The 24,441-nt window shown below is 41.7% G+C and overlaps 1 protein-coding gene across 1 annotated transcript in view; it reads right to left on the reverse strand.

The window, feature by feature from the left end:
- Positions 1 to 4,028: 4,028 nt before the first annotated feature.
- LOC124556650 overlaps positions 4,029 to 24,441 on the reverse strand; it is a 637,832-nt gene continuing 617,419 nt past the window's right edge. The window contains exons 21-23 of the mRNA XM_047130615.1: positions 15,816 to 15,970; positions 13,470 to 13,615; positions 4,029 to 4,344 (exon numbers count right to left, since the gene is read on the reverse strand). Of these exons, the coding sequence (XP_046986571.1) occupies positions 4,158 to 4,344; positions 13,470 to 13,615; positions 15,816 to 15,970 (488 nt within the window). The 3' untranslated portion in view covers positions 4,029 to 4,157. The remainder of the gene's footprint in view (positions 4,345 to 13,469; positions 13,616 to 15,815; positions 15,971 to 24,441) is intronic.

Raw genomic sequence — 24,441 nt, forward strand, 5'->3', positions numbered from 1 at the left:
ACTGTATATATCTGTGTACTTAGCTGACCAAAAATCCTGTTCATTCTACCACCAAGCTTCATTAATTCCCACTGTATCTAACTTTGATGTATCCATTTCCCTTCATAAATTTTCTAACCTACCCACCTCATTCAGGGATCTAACATTCCACTGTTGAATACATAGAATGCCATTTTTGTTTTTCCTGATGACAACCACCTCCCAAAATAGTCTCTGCTGGGAGCTCCAAATGGGAAACTGTTTTATCTCCAGAATATTTTACCCAAGAGGATGCCATCATTATTTCCTCATAAAGTAGAGTTTCATGCCCTTGGGAAATGTAATGACTGCAGTTTCTCCTAACTTTTCGCAGTTCACAATAGCAGCAGAGCAAGGCCATGTTGGCTGATGTTACAAGGCCAGATCAGTCAATCATCCTGACTGTTATCTCTGCAACTATTGAAGAGACTGATGCCCCTCCTCAGGAACCACACGTCTGACGGCCTCTTCAGAAAAACCCCACCATTGTGTTGATTGGCGATTCCATGGAGTGCTGTGTGCACAATGACCATATACCTGAAATTAGAAAGGAGATCAGTGTTGGCCGTAATATTGATGGTTTATTGATAGCAAAATCGATTTTCAATCACATAGTGATCATCTTCAGTGCTGTCGTGTACAAATTAAACTCATAGGAACTGGTATCAAGTTATTATCAGTAACCAAAGCTAAGAAATGATCACAATAAGAGTTATTATCACTGAGAGTTATTATCACTGATCCTATGAGTTTAATTTGTACACGACAGCACTGAAGATGATCACTATGTGATTGAAAATCGATTTTGCTATCAATAAACCATGAATATTATGGCCAACGCTGACCTTCCTTCCAAAATCCCTCCATTGTGGTTGCACCTACAGTACAGCTATCTGGATGCAAGCCACCTCACCTCAGCAAGATCTATGGTTCATAGGGATTATCTCACGAAAACTGCAAAGCTATTGCATAACAGTGATGTGTACAATTACGGAACCAAAGTACAAACAAATATCCATCAAATTTTTTCCAGAGCATCATCCTATCAGAAAAATGTTATCCACCATGGTGTCACATTATAACACATTAGCACATCTGGAGGAAAAAAATTGCTCTACAGACTTTTTAGAAACTAACTAAAGGCTTTCCTGATAAAGCACTGTTTTCGTTCTGTACAAGAATTGCTAATTACAGAAAAACAGTAATTATTCATCACGTATGACTCAGTCAACTAAACACAGATTGTAAGAATGTTTATATAATTTTCCTTTTTTGTTTATACGGTATGTCATGTTATATTATGTTAATTTGATCTGCCCAGTGGTGCTTGTACTCCCTGTACTGTGTGGTAAAGCTGGACTGGTAAATATATTATACAATGCAAAGAGTGAAAGACTACTGCTGTCTGTTCTGTTATGAGTTGTTCAGCTATTACAGTGCCTGTAGTAACTCAAGTATTTACATTGCCCAGTCTACTTGTATGGACATACTGAAATGTAGATTAACTCTATGTTGTGTACCTAATAGAATATAGTAACATTTGGTGTTAGAAATATGGTTCTGTTATAAACAGTTTAGCTAAATAAAGTGGCTTGTTCTAAATTATATGCAATTATGTATACTTCCTTTTATACACTCCTGGAAATTGAAATAAGAACACCGTGAATTCATTGTCCCAGGAAGGGGAAACTTTATTGACACATTCCTGGGGTCAGATACATCACATGATCACACTGACAGAACCACAGGCACATAGACACAGGCAACAGAGCATGCACAATGTCGGCACTAGTACAGTGTATATCCACCTTTCGCAGCAATGCAGGCTGCTATTCTCCCATGGAGACGATCGTAGAGATGCTGGATGTAGTCCTGTGGAACGGCTTGCCATGCCATTTCCACCTGGCGCCTCAGTTGGACCAGCGTTCGTGCTGGACGTGCAGACCGCGTGAGACGACGCTTCATCCAGTCCCAAACATGCTCAATGGGGGACAGATCCGGAGATCTTGCTGGCCAGGGTAGTTGACTTACACCTTCTAGAGCACGTTGGGTGGCACGGGATACATGCGGACGTGCATTGTCCTGTTGGAACAGCAAGTTCCCTTGCCGGTCTAGGAATGGTAGAACGATGGGTTCGATGACGGTTTGGATGTACCGTGCACTATTCAGCGTCCCCTCGACGATCACCAGTGGTGTACGGCCAGTGTAGGAGGTCGCTCCCCACACCATGATGCCGGGTGTTGGCCCTGTGTGCCTCGGTCGTATGCAGTCCTGATTGTGGCGCTCACCTGCACGGCGCAAAACACGCATACGACCATCATTGGCACCAAGGCAGAAGCGACTCTCATCGCTGAAGACGACACGTCTCCATTCGTCCCTCCATTCACCCCTGTCGCGACACCACTGGAGGCGGGCTGCACGATTTTGGGGCGTGAGCGGAAGACGGCCTAACGGTGTGCGGGACCGTAGCCCAGCTTCATGGAGACGGTTGCGAATGGTCCTCGCCGATACCCCAGGAGCAACAGTGTCCCTAATTTGCTGGGAAGTGGCGGTGCGGTCCCCCACGACACTGCGTAGGATCCTACGGTCTTGGCGTGCATCCGTGTGTCGCTGTGGTCCGGTCCCAGGTCGACGGGCACGTGCACCTTCCGCCGACCACTGGCGACAACATCGATGTACTGTGGAGACCTCACGCCCCACGTGTTGAGCAATTCGGCGGTACGTCCACCCCGCCTCCCGCATGCCCACTATACGCCCTCGCTCAAAGTCCGTCAACTGCACATACGGTTCACGTCCACGCTGTCGCGGCATGCTACCAGTGTTAAAGACTGCGATGGAGCTCCGTATGCCACGGCATACTGGCTGACACTGACGGCGGCGGTGCACAAATGCTGCGCAGCTAGCGCCATTCGACGGCCAACACCGCGGTTCCTTGTGTGTCCGCTGTGCCGTGCGTGTGATCATTGCTTGTACAGCCCTCTCGCAGTGTCTGGAGCAAGTATGGTGGGTCTGACACACCGGTGTCAATGTGTCCTTTTTTCCATTTCCAGGAGTGTATATAGAGATATTGTCTGTCTGTGAGAAACTGGTTATAAACAGAAAAAACTGTTACAAGAAATTTAAAAGAAAATAAATGAAGAGTTCTTTCAGTATCTCAGGTTTTGAAACAAAGCATTGTTGGAGTTTTAAAAATACTTTTTTGTTCTCATGTATACCTCATATGCACAAATATTGACACATTTGACTCCTGTATGCTGTAGGTTTTTAGCATTCAAAAGTTTTTCTGTGTTAGTTCACTAATAGAAAATATTAATTTGTGATAACAACAAATGCTAGTTGTGGAGCTTGGTGGATTCATTGTTTGGCACGGTTATTTGTCAGGTTTTTGCATTCGTATCCAACCTCGTATTCAGATATAGGCAAAGCGAGTAAGTCAATTAAAATTAATACGGATGTTAAAGAGCATAATAGGAAATTTACAAAAACTAAGCAACAAATTTTAAAATTTTGTGATGGACAGGTATATAAAAATTATGACTGTTAACTAAATGGACTTTGTTCTAAAGCTAAGCTGTCAATCATCTTTTTCTATGTGCTTGTCTACTGCTTAATGAATGTACTCTTTGGTGAGAATTTTTCTTTCTTTAGATATTTTAATTTGAGCAAAAAACTTCATTATGTACTATACATATGGAATTTTCTGTTTTATTGACTGTAGGAGGAAACTGGATTAGGAGACATTAGGAAATAAATATAAAAAAACATTAACCCTTTTAGTGCCAAATACGATCTGATCGTGATCCAGATTTTCGGCGAAAAATGCCAGTAACGATCTGATCGTGATGCCTTTCTCATTCATTCACTTTTTCCGCGCTTGAAGGCAAAGTTGTTAGTATTTCCTAGCGAATGAGAAAGGCATCACGATCAGATTGTTACTGGCATTTTTCGCCGAAAATCTGGATCACGATCAGATCGTATTTGGCACTAAAAGGGTTAAGCCACAGAAACTATTACTGTTTTATGTAGTTTACTATTTCAAAAACTCAATGGAACACATAAAGTACATAATTTGACGGTATTGCATGTTAGCATTTGCTGCCTGTACAACTGGAGAAATATTTTAACTGTTTGTCATATTCTCAGTGTAGTGATAATACTTCACCATTATCATTATTTGAATCTCCATTAAAGTCTCCACAAAGACCGCATGTCTGGAAACTATATAATGCTGGAATGTTGACTGCCATAAAATGACCATTATACTGCACCCACAGCTGTGTGGTTTTTGAGCTTATTTCAATAAGGCCATTCTCATGGAGGGTGAGCCTAGAAAAGATAAAAGTGTGCAATAGCCAGGATTTTCACAGTAATACATATTTCTTTATCACAAACACCATCTATTGAGCCATTTAAAATTGAAAAATAGAAACTTCAGGTCTTTTTAATTGTGCCTGTCTCCAACTGGATGTGTCATTTAAAATTGGTTATTTATGCCCTGTTGACAACTCAACACCTCTACTATTCAATGAGAATTTATATTTACTTTTAAATTAAGACTTCTACCTGCTGAGCAGAATTTTCTTATCATATCTCATTTGCCTTGGATTCTTTATGGGAAAAGAGAGAGAGAGAGAGAGAGAGAGAGAGAGAGAGAGAGAGAGAGGGGGGGGGGGGGGGGAGGGGAGTGACTGGAGTTCCAGCCTGGATGGGAAGCTAATACAGCCATTCACAACTGTCTAATTGCAGATCTTGCATGTAGTTGTCTTTTTCAATAAAATTCATAATGTCTTATATCACAGATGATACTTCATTTCTTACAGCACTGTACACAGTCATTTTGTTAAAAAAAAAACAAACAAAAAACAAAAAAAACAGCATTATTCATTTGAGATGTTGGCAGAATTACACAATGCAGCTCGATTTGAGTTTGTCGGATGAATTTCCATGCTCAGTGAGTTCAACAGAGGTTTTAAGTGACCTACCTCTATTTTCAAACCTTCCCCAGTCCATCCCTCTTTCCTTCTTGAGAGAGGAACTAACAGTTGCAAAAGCTAGAATATATATGACGGTAGTATCTGTTCCCGAAAGAACAGTTACCGTTAATGAGCATGCAGCTTTGCTAGAATGAAATGATAATTAAATGGACACCCTCGCTGCAACCAGGCAATAGTTTTTTTTCTAGAATAGTTTTTTTCTACCTTTATATGGCAGTACTTAAAATTTTGCCCATTAGAGATACTGTAAGCCATCCTCTCTCCTTGCAGTTTTATAGTTTTCTCAAGCAAATTTTGCTTTTGATACAACTGACTCATATAAAGACAAAACACCTAAAATATAACATATGTGACAGCTCTTAAGGAGAACTAAAATTAGAAAGCTAGGCCCACATCTTTTAAATTTATACTTTTGTTTTGATTTGTGCATATATATTATGGAACTGCACATGTTAAAAGTAAATATGATAACCAAACATAGAGTTATTCACTGTAACAATTTTCAGTGTGTTTTTTAAAACATTCCTTGCATATTTTCCTACAGATAAGAAATCATTTTCTGAAAAACACTTACAATAAATTAGTAGTATTTTAGAAATTTAAAGCAAATTTGCAGCTTATAATGAATCTAAGGTTCTCCTGTTGTGTAACTCACACAGGTGATGTTTTTGGTGAAAATCAAAAGGTACAATATGGGTCAGCTTTCCTGAAGATATACAGGCTAAGTCATTACATCTACCACAATTTCTACAGTCTGCACCAAAACACTATTTAGACTTAGTTTATGCGTTGGTTAGCTGGGATCTTCTGTTCCCATTGATTAAATTGTCTGTGGTATGTTTTTCTGTAGCATTGTTCAGAACACCGTCACAATGTGTTCTACTCTTGAGTAAACAACTTTATGCTGCCTTAGTTCACTGCATTCCCACAAGATGTGTGTGTAATTTAGCATGATCATATATTTTGTAGGTAGTGAGAATCATGTTTCACACTGACATTTCTAGCACCATTCTTCATCTACGTAGCTTATCTGGCCAGCACAAGTTCCTCCACAGTTGCAAAATTTGTGTTAAAATACTTGGAATAGAGGGCTGTGTAATGCTGGAATGGGAACAGCGAGGGGCTCAATGAATAAGGACAATGATTAATGATGGCTGAGACCAGGTGGGTTATGGGAAAATAGGATATATTGCAGGGAGAGTTCCCAGGTGCACAATTCAGAAAATCTGGTGTCAGTGGGAAGAGTCCAGATGGCACAGGCTGTGAGGCAGTCATTGAAATGAATAATGTCATGTTGGGTGGCATGGTCAGCAATGGAGTGGTCCAGATGTTTCTTGGACACAGTTTTTTGGTGGACATTCATGTGGGCAGACAGCTTGTTGGATGTCATTCCCATGTAGAATGCAGCGCAGTGGTTGCAACTTAGCTTGAATATCACATGACTGGTTTCACAGGTAGCCCTGCCTTTGATGGAATTGTGACCAGACTGGAGAAGGAGGATGCATGGGACAGGTCTTGCATCTAATTACAGGGGTGTGATCTATGATGCAAGGGTCTGGGAGCAGGGGTTGTGTAGGAATGGTTGAGGATATTGTGTAGGTTCAGTGCGTGTCAGAATACCCACTGTGGGACGAGTGGGAAGGATGGTGGGTACTAAGTGATGAGGGGAATGCTCCCCCGTGGCCAGACAGTGGGTGTTTGGGAGGTGGTGTGTGGCTGGAGAGATAAGGCATGGGAGATCTGTTTTTGTACAAGGTTGGGAGGGTAATTATGGTCTGTGAAGGCTTCAATGAAACTCTCGGTTTATTTCAAGAGGAATCACTTGCCACTATGGATGCAAAAGCCACTGGTGGCTAGCTGGTATGGAAGAGACTTCTTGGTATGGAATGGGTGGCAGCTTTCAAAGTGGAGGTATTGATGGTGGTTGGTAGGTTTGATATGCACAGAGGTACTGATGTAACCATCTTTGAGGTGGAGGTCAACATCTAGGAAAGTGGTTTGTCCAGTTGAGTAGGACCAGGTGAAGTGAATGGGGGAGGTGTTGAGGTTCTGGAGGAATGCTGATAGGGTATTGTCATCCTCAATCCAGGTCATGAAGATGTCATCAATGAGTCTGAAGCTGATGAGGGTTTTGGGATTCTGGGTGTTTAGGATGGCCCATGAATGGTTGGCATAGGATGGTGCCATGCAGATGCCCATAGCCATACCCCGGATTTCTTTGTAGATAATGCCTTCAAAGGAGAAGTAATTGTGAGTGGGGATGTAGTTGGTCATGGTGACTAGAAAGCAGGTTGTTGGTTTGGAATCTGTCAGGTATAGGGAAAGGTAGTGTTCAATAGCAATAAGACCAAGGGCATTATGGTTAGACACTGGACTCGCATTCGGGAGGACGACGGTTCAATCCCGCGTCCGGCCATCCTGATTTAGGTTTTCTGTGATTTCCCTAAATCGCTCCAGGCAAATGCCGGGATGGTTCCTTTCAAAGGGCACGGCCGACTTCCTTCCCCGTCCTTCCCTAATCCGATGAGACCGATGACCTCGCTGTCTGGTCTCCTTCCTCCAACCAACCAACCAACCAACCAAGGGCATTAGGGATGTTAGTGTAAATGGAGATGGCATCCATAATGACAAGCTGGGCACCATGTGGTAAAGGAACAGGAACTATAGAGGGCCGATGGAGGAAATGGTTGGTATCTCTTATACAGGAGAGTTCGTTGTGGGCAACAGGCTGAAGATGTTGGTCTACAAGAGCAGAGATTCTCTCAGTGGGTGCATGGTAGCCAGCTACAATGGGGAATCCAGGATGATTGGGTTTATAGTCTTTAGGGAGCATGTAGAAGGTAAGAGAGTGGGGAATGGCAGGAGTGAGGAGAGAGATGGACTCTGGGGAGAGTTTCTAGGATGGGCCTACTGATTTGAGGAGAGACTGGACAACCTGCCGCATTTCTGGAATGAGGTCACTGTGACAGAGTTTGTAAGTGGATGAATCTGACAGCTGGCAGAATCCTTCTTCCACGTAATCATTGTGGTTCAAAACCACAGTGGTGGAGCCTTTGTCAACAGGTAGGGAAATAAGGTTGTGATCAATAGGTGGTGGACAGCAGTACTTTCTGTGGATGTAAGGTTAGCTTGGACTTTGAGGGATTTGGGGAATAATGGTGAGACAATGTTTGATGTTAAGAAATTCTGGAAGGTTAACAGGGGGTGATTGGGGGCAGTGGGGATGGATCACAGCTGGAAGGAGGAGAGCACTGAGTCAGGCAGGGTTCAACATTGATCTTAGATTTAGTCTGATTGGTAGTGTTGGTTGTGAAAAAGTGTTTCCACTGTAGGAACCAGGAGAAGGAGCGAAGTTCTTTAACAAACTCAGTGTGATTGAATTTGGGAGTGGGGCAAAAGGTAAGGCCTCTGGAAAGGACTGATACTTCTATGGGGTAAGATTTTAGGCCAGAAGTTCAGCACTGTGTTTTTGGGTCTGTTTAGGTTCTGAATTCTGTGTGGTAGGGGAGGCAGTTTTTGAGGGTGGGGTACATGTGTCAGATTCATCCACATACAAACCCTGACACAGTGACCCCATTCCAGAACTTCAGCAGGTTGTCCAGTCTCTCCTCAAATCCATAGGCCCATCTCAGAAACTCTCCCCTGAGCCCAGCTCTCTCCTCACCCCTACCATTCCTTGCATCCGTACATTCTGTATGCTTCCTGAAGTTCATAAACCCAACCACCCAGGATGCCCCATTGTGGCCAGTTACTGTGCCCCCACTGAGAGAATCTCTGCTTTTGTAGACCAATATCTTCAGCAGACTAACACCTTCAGTCTATTACCCACAACCTACTACCCTATACAGGGTGTCTCATTTATCTTGACCACCATAAATAACTGTTTGTCCAGATGCAAATTACAAAATGTTTCAAGCTAATGTTCTTTAGCCATCAGGAAGACATCAATCAGCATGATTGCCTTTGTTGTAGCTTTGTTTTTTACAAAGATATGAACAGCGGTATGACTTTTTCAAATGGCACCCTGTATTTTTTATTTGGTAATTCATTTCCTCTCCTAAAGACCTATTCAAAAATGTATCACAGTGTACCCTTCACTGAAACACAATGTCATTAATTACATAACACAACATTGACGTAACGATCCCAGTACTTAGTGCAGGTACTTGGGGTAATGGAACACATCCACGTGCAGACGTTGACAGAGGACAAATGTAAACATAAGTAGAATGCACACCTGTCATTCCGTCAACCATTGTTAGTTGAAGAGTTGTGTGAGTAGAATGTACACCAACGAAGAGAAGGTAGAAATGCTACTCATCGGCGGGGAATGTAAGTTACCAGAACAGTAATTGCAATACCGTTTTCTTATGTACAGATACATTTAGTACAGTAGTTTAGTCCTTTTAAATACTGTAGTGTAGAGTAGGCATACAGTAAAGGCTGTCCTTCCTACAAACTGCATCGACATAACATCTCTTTTATTGTTGTTGTTGAAGGTAGACGAAATGCTACAGGGTAGCGGAGCTGTACAGAGAGCGATATCCTGACAATAACCCACCTTCCCAGTGAATGTTTTCTCATCTTGTTGCAACGCTTCAGGAAACAGGAAGTTTCAACCCACAACAACGCAATTGTAGCACTTGCACAGATGAAGCTGCCGAAGTTACTGTTCTCTCTTCTGTTGCTATGAATCTGCTTGTGAGCATATGGCAGCTTGAACATGAGATTGGCATTCCTAAAACCAGTGTACTTCATAATCTTACATGTCACCGGTTCCATCCTTGCCATGTACATCTACATCAACAATTGCATGGGAATGATTTCCAGAATTGTGTACAGTTCTATCAGTGGGCGCAGGAGCAAATCCTTGCCAACCCGAACTTCTTCTCCAATGTTCTATTTACCAATGACTGTTCCTTCTCAAACAAAGGACAGGTAAATACAAGGAACATGCATTATTGGTCCAGTGACAACCCACGATGGCTTAGACAGGTGGAACATCAGTGCCAGTGGAGAGCTAACGTCTGATGTAGGATGCTTGCTACTACAATTGTTGGCCCTTATTTCATCAATGGAAATCTAAACGGCACAGTGTATGCCAACTTTCTCAGATGAATTCTTCTTCATCTTCTGGATGAAGTGCTGCTAAGAACCAGAATGCTTATGTAGTATCAACACGATGGATGCCCAGCACATAATGCCTTGCGTGCACGTCATGTTCTGAACTGAAGGTATCCTGCCAGATGGACTGGTCGAGGACGAACAGTTACTTGGCCTGCTAGGGATACTGATTTATATCCTCTGGACTTTTTTCTTTGGGGATGCATTAAAGACATTGTCTATCACAATATTCCAACAACTCCAGAGGACATACAGAAATGTATTGTGCTTGCTTGTAATTCTCTTCAGCAGACAACACTGGAAGCAGTAAATAACTCTTTCATTCAATGAGTGCACCAGTGTATTGGTATCCAGGGTCACCACTTTGAGCACTTTTGAATGTTCTACTCCTGGGCAGTGGTACAGGAGAGTCAAAGCCAATTTTGTGTTATGTTTTTACTTGGTTTTCATTTGCTTTCTGACAACTCCAGTAAGTGGATGAGTTTGTGATCCCGGGCTCAAAGTCATTGTTGTGTTATGTAATTAATACCATTGTGTTACAATGAATGGTACACTGTGATACATTTCTGAATAGGTCTTTAGGAGAGGAAATGAATTACCAAATAAAAAATACAGGGCACCATTTAAAAAAGTCATGCCGCTGTTCATATCTTTGTAAAAAACAAAGCTACAACAAAAGCAATCATGCTGACTGATGTCCGCCTGATGGCTAAAGAATATTTGCTTGAAACAGTTTGTAATTTGCATCTAGACAAACAGTTATTTATGGTGGTCAATATAAATGGGACATCCTGTATAAAAGAGACCAACTATTCCCTTCACCCACTCTCCAAAGTTCCTGTTCCTTTACCACATGGTGCCCTGCTTGTCACTGCTGATGCCAACTCCATTTACACTAACATCTCTAATGCCCTTGGCCTTGCCACTATTGAACACTGCCTTTCCCTATGCACGGATGATTCCAAACTGACAATCTCCTTCCAAGTTGCCATGACCTACTACATACTCACCCACAATTACTTCTTTTTTAAGGCATTACCTACAAAGAAATCCGGGGTACAGCTATGGGCACCCACATGTCACCATACTATGCTAACCTATTCATGGGCCACCTATAAGAATCCTTCCTAAACATCCATAATCCCAAACCCCTCACCTGGTTAAAATTCATTGATCACATCTTCGTGATCTGGACTGAGGGTGAGGACACCCTATCCACATCTCCCCAGAATCTCAACTACTTCTCCCCCATTCACTTCACCTGGTTCTTCTACTCAACAAGCCACCTTTCTTGATGTTGACCTTCACCTCAAAGACAGCTACATCAGCTCCTCTATCCATATCAAACCTACCAACCACCAACAATACCTCCACTTTGAAAGCTTCCATCCATTCCATACCAAGAAGTCCCTTCCATACAGGCTAGCCACCTGTGGCCATTGCATCTGTAGTGGCAAGTGGTTCCTTTTGAAATATACTGATGGTCTCACTGAGGCCTTCACAGACCTTAATTACCCTTCCAACATTGTACAAAAACAGATTTCCCTTGCCTTATCTCTCCAATTGCCCACCACCTTCCAAAGTTTCATCGTCCAGCCACAGAGGAGCATTCTCCTCATGACTCAGAACAACCCGGGGCTGGAACAACTGAATCACATTCTCCACAAGGGTTTTGACTACCTCTCACCCTGTCCTGAAATGAGGAATGTCCTATCCACTATCCTTGTCACCCCTCTGACAGCGATCACCCACTGAACCCACACAATATCCTCATCCATCCCTACACAACGCCTACTCCCAGCCCTTTGCCTTCTGTCTCATATCCCTGTAATTAGAAGCAAGACCTGTCCAATACAGCATCCTACCACCCACCATCTTCTCTAGTCCAGTCACAAGCATCACCTATTCCCATTAAAGGCATGGCTACCTGTGAAACAAGTCATGTGATCTACTAGCTAAGTTGCAACCACTGTCCTGCACTGTATATGGGAATAACATCCAACAAGCTGTCTGCCCACATGAATGTCCACCCATAAACTGTGTCCAAGAAACAGCTGGACCACTCCATTACTGAGCATGCCAACCAACATGACATTCTTCATTTCATTGACTGCTTCACAGCCTGTGCCATCTGGATCCTTCCCATCATGGATGTGTGATTTTGCCTTATGCTGCTGTGTAAGGCGTGTGACCTTGAAGCGGACTTAGCCGCTGAGCGAGCCTGCCGGGCAACACGGGCCCTAGTATTACTAGGCCCGTGTTGCTGGAAAATCAAGATTGCGCAACACTGATAAGGCGCGCTGGCGCTGCGCGCACGCGTGGGGGGCAGGAAGTACATCCTGTTCTGAGGCAGCACAAGTGGGAACTCTCCCTGCAATATATCCTATGTTCCTGACCCTCCTGGCCTCAACCTTCATTAGTTGTCATCTGTACCCATAAAGCCCCTTAGCTGGTCCCATTCCACCACTACACAGCCCTCTATTCCACCAAAGCACCTTCAATCTTTTTACTTCCTTCTTTTCCACCTCGTCCACCTGCTTACCTGAGTGGTAACGCTCTTGCCTACTGTGCAGTGGGCCTGGGTTTGATTCTCAGCTGTCTTAGAGATTTTCTATAGTCATGGACTGGGTGTTGTGTTGTCCTGGTTATCATTTCATCCTCATCACCAGCACACAAGTCGCCCAATGTGGCATTGACTGAAATAAGACCTGCACTTGGCAGCCGAACTTCCCCAGATGGGGCCTCCTGACCAATAATGCTACATGATTATTTTTCCCACCCAACCCCCTTGCTGCCATCCAACCTTCCAACTGCCCTACCCTCTCTCTAATGCACGTTGAAATTCTCTTTGTAATTCATTTCTGTGTTGGAGGGGTGCAGATATGTCAAATGATGATAACTCGCACAACACTGAACAACTACACATGGTAATCACTCAGGCCAAGTGTTAACATTTTGTGCTCTAAACAAAACAGTATCACAATAAAATAATGTGAACTTAATGTGCATCTGCAAGTAAATAGCAGTTTCCTTCTTATCAAACAAAATGACACAGAAGAACTAAAACAACTAATTTGTAAAGGAATCCATGCCAAGAAAGCTTTAGAGCTTCAAGAGACTCAACTTACGAACACTGAATCTGATAAAAAGTGCACTACCGATTCAACTATGTGGGCTTTTTTGTGAGGGAACACTCAGTAATAAGCAATAAAACTAATTTAATTTAATTCATTGAGGCAAATTACCAAAGTGCTTAAATGATTATTCCAGAAACACCCCCTTTGTGATTTACATATAATACTTAAAATGTTCAAGACAAAAATATGAATTTACTTCAAATCATGTAGCTCCAAGTCATCAGGATAATAATATTGTCCACTTTTTGCAGGAACTGCCTCCCCATTGACAGTTATTTCATAGTTTCCTTCTGTTGTAGGTATAATTTCTGTGCAGTACTCCCAAGCACAAATTCTTGCAGCCTGTAAATGAAAGAGGGAAGAATTATTGCTTTGTCAACATGTACCAGGTGGTTATAAAAACTTGATGGAGTTCCAAGTGCTACAGTGTGGGTTGTAAACATCATAGGATACTGAAACATTGTCTGTGTGTTCATTAATTGGTACGCTTGTGGAGTATGCTTAAAAAAATAATAGTTCCACTTTCTGCCACCAGCTGAAAATACGGCTCTGTAAGCAGTCAGAATGTAGTGTGGGTGCAGGAAACGGGGAGAAATGATCAGACACATGATAATGGTGGTTCTAGCACATTTATTAGGACATGGTCACAAATTACAACATGTTTAATATGGTCTCTTGATTCAGCAACATGCTGCATCCATAACACAGCACAGTTGATAGTTAGTCATAGCATATCCAGTGTAATCAGAGTGATATGTTAAGGTATGCTGTCCTTTGTATCAGGAAGAGACTAGATACATCCCTGATAGACACGATCTTTCAGATATCTCCACAACGATAAGTCACACGGATTTAGATCGGAAGACCTGGGAGGTCACATATCTTGAAATTGCCTAGAGATAATGCAATCATTACCAAAGGTTTCTCGAAGCATATCTCTTACCTGGCTAGTGAAACATGGTGTCACCACATCTTGTGTGAAAATAGTGGTGTGGACACAGTTGTGTTCTTGCAAAGCTGGAATCATGTGTTGCACAAGGCCGTCCTTATAATGTGCAGATGTCACTGCACACCTAACAGGTCCATGAGGTGTTATCTCCTCAAAGACAAATGGACTGAGAATGAATGATCTTGCAAAACCACACCATACAGTCACAAAAACTGAGTGTAGTGGATGTTCTTGCACAATATGTGGCTCAGTACAACACCACATGTGACAGTTCTGTGCATTCACAGCACCATGTAGGGCAAAATGTCCCCTGTCTGTCTAAACAATATTACTCAGCCATTTGTCATCCATTTCCATGTGTGCCAAAAAACTATGAGCAGAGTCATGGCATTTGGTGTGAATTCTGAATCTTGTAGGAATACCAGTGTAAAATGTGCCAAAAAATAATTTTGAACTGTTGCTCAGGGCAGAGAGGATTTCTATGACACAGTTTGAGCACTGGCTGCAGAATTTGAGACATGGGCTGCTTGGTCAGCTATAGCTACAGCAACTTCATCAATAGCTGTCATGGGGATGGGTCACTTCTCTCCCCCTTTTGCACCTAATTCACCTGTTTCTTCAAATTTTTTGATTATATTCGTTAGCTCATTTCTTGACATAGGGCCTCTTCACAGCAGCTCCTGTCAGTGATATTCCTGCAAAGCAGCATTGCTATTGCTGTTGTTCTGATATAACGACTTTACCAGCAGTGCACATTCTTTCTTCCCAGTAGCAATTGCTTTCACACGGAAAACTTGAACCTTCTTGATCCTTTACACCAACAATCACTTCAAAAAAGAAATTAACACATGTTGCCAAGCAACAAACAGCATACTGACATCAAAACAGGAAACATTACACATTCTGACTGCTTACAGTGCCATATTTTCACCTGCTGGCACAAAGTGAAACTATTATTTTTTTCAGCATACTCCATGAGCACACCAATTAATGAACATACCTATGATGTTTCAGCATCCTGTGATGTGTACAGCCTGCACCACAGCACTTGGAACACCCATCAGTTTAACCGTAACTGCCCGGTATGTACAAACATGGAAAATAGTTTTAAGGTGAATATGATCCTTACTAGCGTTACTAGTGATTGTTTATTCTGAAGTGATAAAGTACAGCAATATTTTAAAAACACCTGAATATTATGCATGAAACATTTATAATGAAATGAAAGAGGTCACAACAGCTGTCTTATGTAATACATGCACTGATGTACTCATATTGCAGTTTCGAAACACAGTTGATGTGAAATCTTGACAGATTGACATATCTCCACCATTTGTACAAAGTAGAGCAACTTATGTTTAGTTTTTTCTTCCAGCACAGTTTAAAACCAACAAAAATAGGGAAGTACAATCCCTCACACTCAGCAGATGCCCGATAGACACATACAAACAGTATTAAAAACCAAATGTGACTTACATACATGATAACTTAGACTCTTTGCATCAACATTCTTCAGAGTAACAACCAACTATACTCAGTATCACTAGATAGCATCATTAAAATAGTTTTTTGTTGTTCATTGTAAAGTATTACCAGAGTTTTAGTTTCAGGCAATTTCTTTATTAATATAGCAAATCTTGGGGCTACGTAACAATGTGCTGCAGCCAAAGTGTAATTTTCTGTCAGCAGGATGGTGTTTGTAGCATTGTCCATTGTATTGATGAGGTCAGAAGTAATGACACAGGAGCCTGGAAAGATAAACATATTTAAAATAGAGTACAGCTTGATATTTATAAGGACATTGTTGAGATAAGGAATCATACAACTGTGAGCAGATTATTTGTTAAAAGATAACAACATAAGACGCAAGACAATATTGTAAAAAAGGCATCCATTTATAAAATTGTATGAAACAGTAAAAAACCAAGTATTTCTCCATTATGAACTTGAAATTTTGAGATGGACATGACACTATAACTTTACAATAATACAGGTATCTCTCCACAAATTTATAAGACTGCAGAATCTCACATCCATTAACACTGAATAAAATGCTGTTGTGCTTTCAACCATGTTAAAATACTGTGAACCTGGTCAAGCGATCATTGGCCATTTTCAAGAGGAATGATTTCTGATGAGCTGCTGATATGCTCTTGTATACTATTTCTGGAGGATATGATTTAAGGTTGCTGGTGTACAGTATCATTCTTGCCAAATGCAGCAAGGAATGTATCACAGTGTACATGTCTATCAGGTGACGATGGCTGACAGAACACAAGGACAGATCGATGTACATTGATCTTTTCTAGGTGCTACAGCAAAGGCATTCATAACATTTGTGGTGGACTAGGACATCTAGGAAGGACAAGGATCATATTTTTTCTACTTCCAAACTGAATTGGATGTTACTGTTAATGCTGTTGAGATAAGATGTTCCAGAAACTCTTCCAGTTTTACAAGACTGTGGACCCAAATGAAGAACAATGCATTGACAGAAACAACTATCTTCAATGGAGTCATATCTAAGGAAATATCCTCAAACCTATCCATAAAGGGTTTTGTAGCTGATTGAGCTAACAGGCATCCCATCACAACACCATCCATCTGGTCATAATACTGGCCATTATCGAAAAAATAGGATGACATAAGAGTGTGTCTCAAGCACAACCATGCCACTTCCAAAGTATTGGGATACTAGGTCTAAAGGGTCTTTGATAGGCACATTTACAAATAGTGCCACCACATGAAAACTGACCATAATGTCACCCTTGTTAAGTAAAAAATGATAAATTCAGCTGATAAAACTGGTTGACATCTTGATATGATGTGCACAGTGAACCACATGTGGAGCTACGAGATTTGCCAAATACTTCACCAGGTTTGTATGTCATTGAACCAATGGTTTATACAATGATGAAAGGGCATCCCACCCTTGTGGATCTTAGGTAGTGCATAAATACACTATGTGGGGGGGGGGGGGGGGGGGGGGGGGGAGAGGAGGAGATTGGGTTTAAAATCCCATCAACATCAAGGTAATTACAGATGGAGCACAAGCTCAGGTTTCATAAAGGATGGCGGAGGAAATTGGCTGTGCCCTTTCAAAGGAATCATCCTGGTATTTGCCTGGAGTGATTTAGGGAAATCACAGGAAACCTAAGTTTGGCCAACCAGAATGCATCATCCTTCTGAATGCGTCAAGTGCACTAACCACTGCATCACCTCACTCAGTACACTGTGTGAAAAAAAAGAGAGGAAAAAAAAATTAAGCGCTCTATAGTCATAGTCATATGTCAATGTAACTTTGCACATGCACACACCATCAGCTAGTATGTAAATCACTAGAATTACAATTCTCTTTGACATGTAGAATGACCATCAGAGTGCATTTGTGTTCATGTTTAGTGTTGTTACCAGACCTGGTAGGATATGAACAGCACCAGATGTTGACTGATCATTGTGAAGGACATGGAGGGACTGCGTGTTTGACCAAGACAGCATTATCAGTGCCTGATCTTGTTTGAAAGGGATCTGACTGAGGCTCTCCATAGGCTGGTTGGTAGAACTGCACAATATAAAGATTTATGAGACATTTGGATGGGACAGCGTCTCAGTGTTGGAATTTATGGGAACATGAGGGTAGGCCTGACTACCACAAGAGAGTATCACAGTATTGTGCACCAAGCACATTATAAGCACTTTCTATCTTTTGACTGCCATCCAGGAACAAGCAAAGAACTCCTTGCAACATTCTGTGTCATCCCACACTGTCGCCTGGAGACTAGCAGCAGCAAGACGGGGGAATTACTGTCCCATGGGTAGGCTACTATTGACATCACGACACATATGGGTGCACTAGGAGTGATCCCATGACTGGAAAGCTTGGACTTCCAATGAATGGCATCACATTGTGTTCACTGATGATTCATGGTTCTGCACTTTCCTGGACATGGGTAAAGGTCCCATTATTCCAATATCTTGGAGAGGCACAGAAGTGTTATTCCTAGCATCATGGTGTGGTGAGCCATAAGGTACAATTTCAGGTCATGGCTAGTGTTGATTAGGAGTACTCTGATGGCACAAGAGTATGTCATGGACATGTTGCATCCTCACGTGTTACCTCTCCTGGGACAATAATGTGGTGCTATTTTTCAACAGGATAATGCTGATCCACACATGGCCCATGTTTCTATGAACTGTCTACATGATGCTGAGATGCTCCTGTGGCCAGCAAGATCCCCAGATCTAACACCAATAGAACATGTCTGGGACCACTTCGGATGTTAACTCCATCTAGGAGATAAGGACTAGTTGTAACAAGTGTTGACCAGCTGATCTTGAGACATGATACAGTGGCTTAATGACACAATTCTCATCTAGAACAGTGCATGCATCCAAGCCAGAGGGGGTGCAATGTTATATTGATAAGTGGGCTCATACTGCCAAGTTCTTCATAAATTTGACTAAATTTTGTAATCACTGGAATAACATAATATATGCTTATTAAAATATTCCACGCTATTATGCTGTGACCAGATGAATTTCTTATTGAAACATGATGTTCAGTTTCAATAAGAAATTCATGCAATCACAGCATAATAGCCTGGAATATAAGGGTGGCATGTCCAAATACAAAAGTTTGCATTTCACAGTAACATCACATACCCATTTAACCTGTCAAGGTTCATTTAGTGTCCTCCTCCCCTTCTGAGGTGCTTCACTTTTTTTATGAGGTGGTGTGGTAGGTTGTCTTGGCGAGTGAGGGAGAAGATGCTTGACCAAATTTTCTTCCAGTGATGAATACATAATAAGCTCAAACATAATTTTTATTATTTTCAGTGTTGGTGTCACTTCAGGACTTTTGGTAAGTGTCTTTATCCACTAGTGTGTAGATATTGATATCATAGTCTGTGTGTTCCACAATTACAGCTGCATTACCCTTGTCAGCAGGAAGAACCACAATGCTTTTATAATTGCATGAGGTGTGCAGGGCATTGCACTCAGCCTAGGTCACATTCCATGATGTAATTCATCAGCCATTTCATTGACAAACTTACAGGCTGCTTGTTCAATGCCACTTATTATTCCACAGACAGGGAAGTCCCTCTGCCCGTGGCAAAGGTACAAAGATGAGTCCTTTTTTAAAATGAGGGCATGACACCTGCATCTATGTCTCTCACTGCCAAATTGGTGACAGTGTGTTCAGAGGCTCTATGGTCTGCACCATGTCATTGTGAAAACCAGCTAATTTCCATTTCTGCTTCTCCATTGTTTGTTTCCTTATTGACATTTTTTGGGAAACCATAGCCTTGTTGGCCTAGTACCAGTCCAAGTCTGTGACATCCCTTGATAGTTGGAGACACAAGGCCATAAGAGCACATCCCTTTACATCCATCTGCTTTCTGTTGTGTTATATACTTTCTTGTTGTAGGATGAAGCTGGCATGTTGAAAAGTCCTTCTGGAGATGGTGGAGTCATTGTGGAATCATCTTTGTGTCACAATAGCATCATAACAGGAAGGATAGTGAATTCAATAAATTAGTCTTCTTCACGCACAGTTTTCCCATATATTTAAAGTTGCACCACACTTCTTCCCCTTAGAGATACATAATGTAAAAATGTTGAATGCACATACTATGCAGTGATGAGAGCATTGTGGTTCCTCTTGTTGACACATATAATTATATGTTGACACATATAATTATGGAACACATGGACTGTGCTGCATGATACTGGACGAAGATGCTTACTGGAAGATCTCACATGGTACAATGATGAGAATAATAGAAATCCCATCTGAGCTTCTTACCGGCTCATAGCTGGAAGAAAGTGTGGTAAAGCATCTTCTCCCTCAGACACCAAGATAACCTATTATTCGTGCTCTACCTGAGATCCATAGGGATGGGATGCTCTTTCACCTCATATCCACCAGTGGTTCACCAATGTACAAACTGATGAAGTACTTGGCCAGTCTCCTTGCTCCACATGTAGGTCACTGTGCACATCATATCAAGATGTCAGCCAATCTTATCAGCTGAATTTATCATCTTTAATTTAACAAGAGTGACATTACAGTTATTTCTGATTTGGTGGCACTGTTTATAAATGTGCCTACACACAAGGAAAATATCTTAGACCTTGTGGCTTTAAACAGACCGGGCCTTATTATGGGGCCAGTATAGAGATGGGGATTACTGATCATGATGTCATCATAGTTACTATAGTTATAAAAGTTAGTAAATTAGTCAAGAAGGGTAGGAGAGTGTTTCTTCTACAAAGAGCAGATAAGCAGTTGTTAATATCTCACTTAGACAGTGAATTGCAATCATTTAATTCCAGTGTAATGTACATAGAGGAATTATGGGCAGAGTCTAAACAGATTGTAAATTGTGCTCTGGACTAGTATGGGGCTAGTAACTGGATTAAGGATGGAAAAGAACCACCATGATTTAGCAAAGACATTCAGAAAATTCTGAGGAAGCAAAGGCTGTTGCACTCTCAGTTCAAAAGGAAGCATGCAAATGATGACAGGCAAAGATTAGTAGGGGCTCATGCATCTGTGAGAAGATCTACGTGTGAAGCATACAGCAGCTACCATTGGCATACTTGAGCAAAAGATCTTGTCAAGAATGTGAGAAAATTCTGGTCCTATGTGAAATTGCTAAGCTAGTCTAAGGCTTCCATCCAACCACTTATTGACCATTCTGGTGTAACACTTGAAAATAGCTAAACAAACGCCAAAGTTTCAAGTTCCACATTTAAATCACTCACACTGAAGAATCATACAAACATACAGCATCTGAGCATTCAACTGAGAGTTGAAAACAAATAAGTTGCCGGGTCCAGATGGAATCCCAGTTTGGTTTTACAAAGAGTACTCTATGGCATTGGCCCCTTACTAAGCTTGCATTTATAGCAGACCTCTCAGCAAGTGCGAAGTCCAAAGTGACTAGAAAAAAGCACGAGTGACTCCTGTACATAAGAAGGGTAACAGAACAGGCCTGCAAAATTAAAGATCAGTATCCTTAAAATTGGTTTGCTGCAGAATTCTAGAACATATTCTGAGTTGTACATAATAAATTTCCTAGAGACTGAAAAGCTTATGTCCATGAATCAGCATGTTGATTTGTGGAGTATAGATATAGATGTAAAATATTATCTACGGTAGCACTTTTGATACACTGAAAATCGTTCAGTTCAGATCATTTCATATCATTTCATTCCTTGATGTTATATGGGGTAATATTTTTGGGCAATTAACTCAGAATTGGAGCCATACATTAGTAAAGCTGTCTTCAACCTGAAGGCTGATTTTAACACCACAATACTTTACTTGGATGGCCTATTGAAGGTTGCATGCCTTTTCTGCAACATCTGAACTGGTTTTTCAAGTCAATTAGGCAGGGGGGGGGGGGGGGGGGGGGGAGAACTGCAATTGGAAAATTGGACGTGGACTCCATGACTCCATAGCATGGTGCAGCTTCACATTTTCCATCTTAACAGATAGAAAATGTCTTTGAATTGAGTGGAAATTGAACCATAACCCTTCAGACTTATCTTTACTACTGAGCCACAATGAAGCCATGTATTGTGTTACTTCATGAACTTTAGCTTTATTATGCAGTATTTTACATGTTATCACTAAATTTGCTATTATGATAATTTTTATTTTCTTGGGTATTTTGCAACTAGTGAACCAAGTATTTAAATTTAGTGGTAGTTCCTTAGGAAGGAGTAAGGGTATCTCATGGTAAGTAGTTCAAATACTTACTTCTGTGGGTATTTACCCCTTGTAATTACAGAACATGGCACTTGTTTTGCAATATTAATCTTTTCTTCTCTAATACATTTCATATGTGATCAATCTGCAATTTGTATCTTCTGATGCATCCTCACCTGCTTATGATAGCTATATCTATGAAAAAACCCATTTCCTTGTAGGGTAATCCATCTGGATCTTGCAAGAAACAATTAGGCTTTATTCTTTGTTTCCATTCTTGCACATTTCAGTACCCTCATTAACACGTGTACCCAGTATAGTTTGCCACCAGATGGGTCCCACTGACATATTGACATTATTGTTCAGCTGTGATGTTATCTGGTTCCAATTCTTACTCTTTTTTATACTACTCTTGCTACTTGTGAAAGCTGATACTTGACTCTTCTCTACACCTGCTAGCATTGGATCTCTCTCAATGTAGTTTCCTGGTGATGTCTAAGCCCTCGCATAGGATGTTTCATTTTTCTAATTCTCTCCATTCCTTATACCCTCTATTCCTTCTGCCCTCAGCAAACAGTCATATTTCTGACACTACTCCATTCCCAGCATCTTTGATATAAATCAGAAACAGTGATGGGCTTAATGAACTGCCTTATGGTACACTTACCTCTATTGCCAATACCTGGGGACATAAAGCCACACACCCTCACTAACTGTTTTATACGGTGTTTATGTGCTGCTACCCAGATTACTACTCTTCTATGAGTCAGGTAGTTAAATTTTGTTAAAAGTATCGTGTGATTTACCCTGTCAAAAGCTTTGGAGAAATCTATGGCTATCCAGTCAAATTCTCCTCTCCTGATTCCTTTATATCCTGTGTGACACCAGCTGTCTATGGCATACATGAAAACCCTACTCTAAATCTATGCTGGCCTCAACACCACTATCCAGTCTTTCTTCTTCTTTTTGTGAACACTCTCTCATCTGCCTATTGCATGACCTGTTTAAATATTTGACATATGATGAAGGTAATGCTAATCAGCCAACAGTTTGTGCAGTCCTTACCCATTCCCTTCCCTTTCTTCTGTATACAGTTTCTTTCCATCCATGTGGGAGCACGCAGATACTTACATGTAAGTCAAATTGGGATCTTAGATAAGGTATCATTATCCAACTCATGACCTTTAGAATCTCTCCACTCTTGCCTTCCTTGCACCTGATACCTTAAGACAATTTATAGGGACTGGACAAAGATTTAAAAGCACAACAATGCAACATATTATAATGCCTAATATGGTGTAGAGAAACTGTTACCATTCCAAGTGGCTTCCATTGGTCTTAGAACAGATAAATACAGGTCCTGTATGGTTTTCATGCAATTCTTATTCCATTCTTTCTACAAAATGGTGGCAAGATCAGGTAACAAAGATGGAGGTGGATAGTGATTACACACCCTTCTCTCCAAAGTAGTAAACCAAGCAAGGTGGTTCAGTGGTTAGCACACTGGACTTGCATTTGGGAGGATGATGGTTCAAACCTGTGTCTGGCCATCCTGATTTAGGTTTTCCATGATTTCCCTAAACTGCTTCAGGCAAATGCCAGAATGGTTCCTTTGAAAGGGCAGGGCTGATTTTCTTCCCTAATCTGATAGGACTGATGACCTCACAGTTTGGTCCCCTCCCCCAAATCAACCAACCAACCTCTCCAAAGCAGATCACAAGGGCTTAATAATATTACAGTCTGTTGGTGTGGTAGCTAGGAGAGCTGTGATGATTCATTCTCATTCTCCTGAAACCAGTCCTGGATGCCCCACAGGGGGCTCATGGTCCTTTCACGAGTACGTGCATGGCGAGCACAGGGCCCCGAGCTATTGCAGCCTTCCTTCTTTCCCGGCTGCATTTCCTTTCTCTTCCCCTCCTTTCCTGTCCTTGCTCTTTCCCCTCCACCCTCTCCTCTCCCTCTCTTGATGTTCTTGTTTATGTTGGCCCCACTATCCTCCTAGTTATGTTGGCTTTACGATTTGGTTTTGTTGAGTAATTACCTCATCCTTTTGACATCCTCTGGTTCCCCATCTGGGGTTTGACCTCCATTACTAAATTTCTATTCCATAGTATGAGCCATTTTGGGAAGAGCATCTTACCTAGTGTCTCCGGCATGTGCCCTAGTAGTTCCTTCCATCTTTTCCTTCACATCTTTGTCTGATGCTACGGTACATAGCCAGCACGGTAGCCAGACTGTATTGTGGGGTCGCTATGTACCCTTTTGGTTGAGCCCCCTGGAAACACAGGGATCACACTTCTGATACCTGAGCTATGACCTACTCATGTAAGACTAGCAGTATTTGCATGTCATCCTGGAACATTGGAACTCCCAGCAATGGCTGCCATGCCAGATGGTCCTTGCTGTGGTTGTGTGGCACCCGTGGGGAGAGCCGCTGATCGGAGTGGATGGTATCAGGGCAGACACTATGCAAATGAAACACATACGGGTCCAGAACTCTGG

This window comes from Schistocerca americana, chromosome X (genome assembly GCF_021461395.2).
Source record: "Schistocerca americana isolate TAMUIC-IGC-003095 chromosome X, iqSchAmer2.1, whole genome shotgun sequence".
NCBI lineage: Eukaryota > Metazoa > Arthropoda > Insecta > Orthoptera > Acrididae > Schistocerca > Schistocerca americana.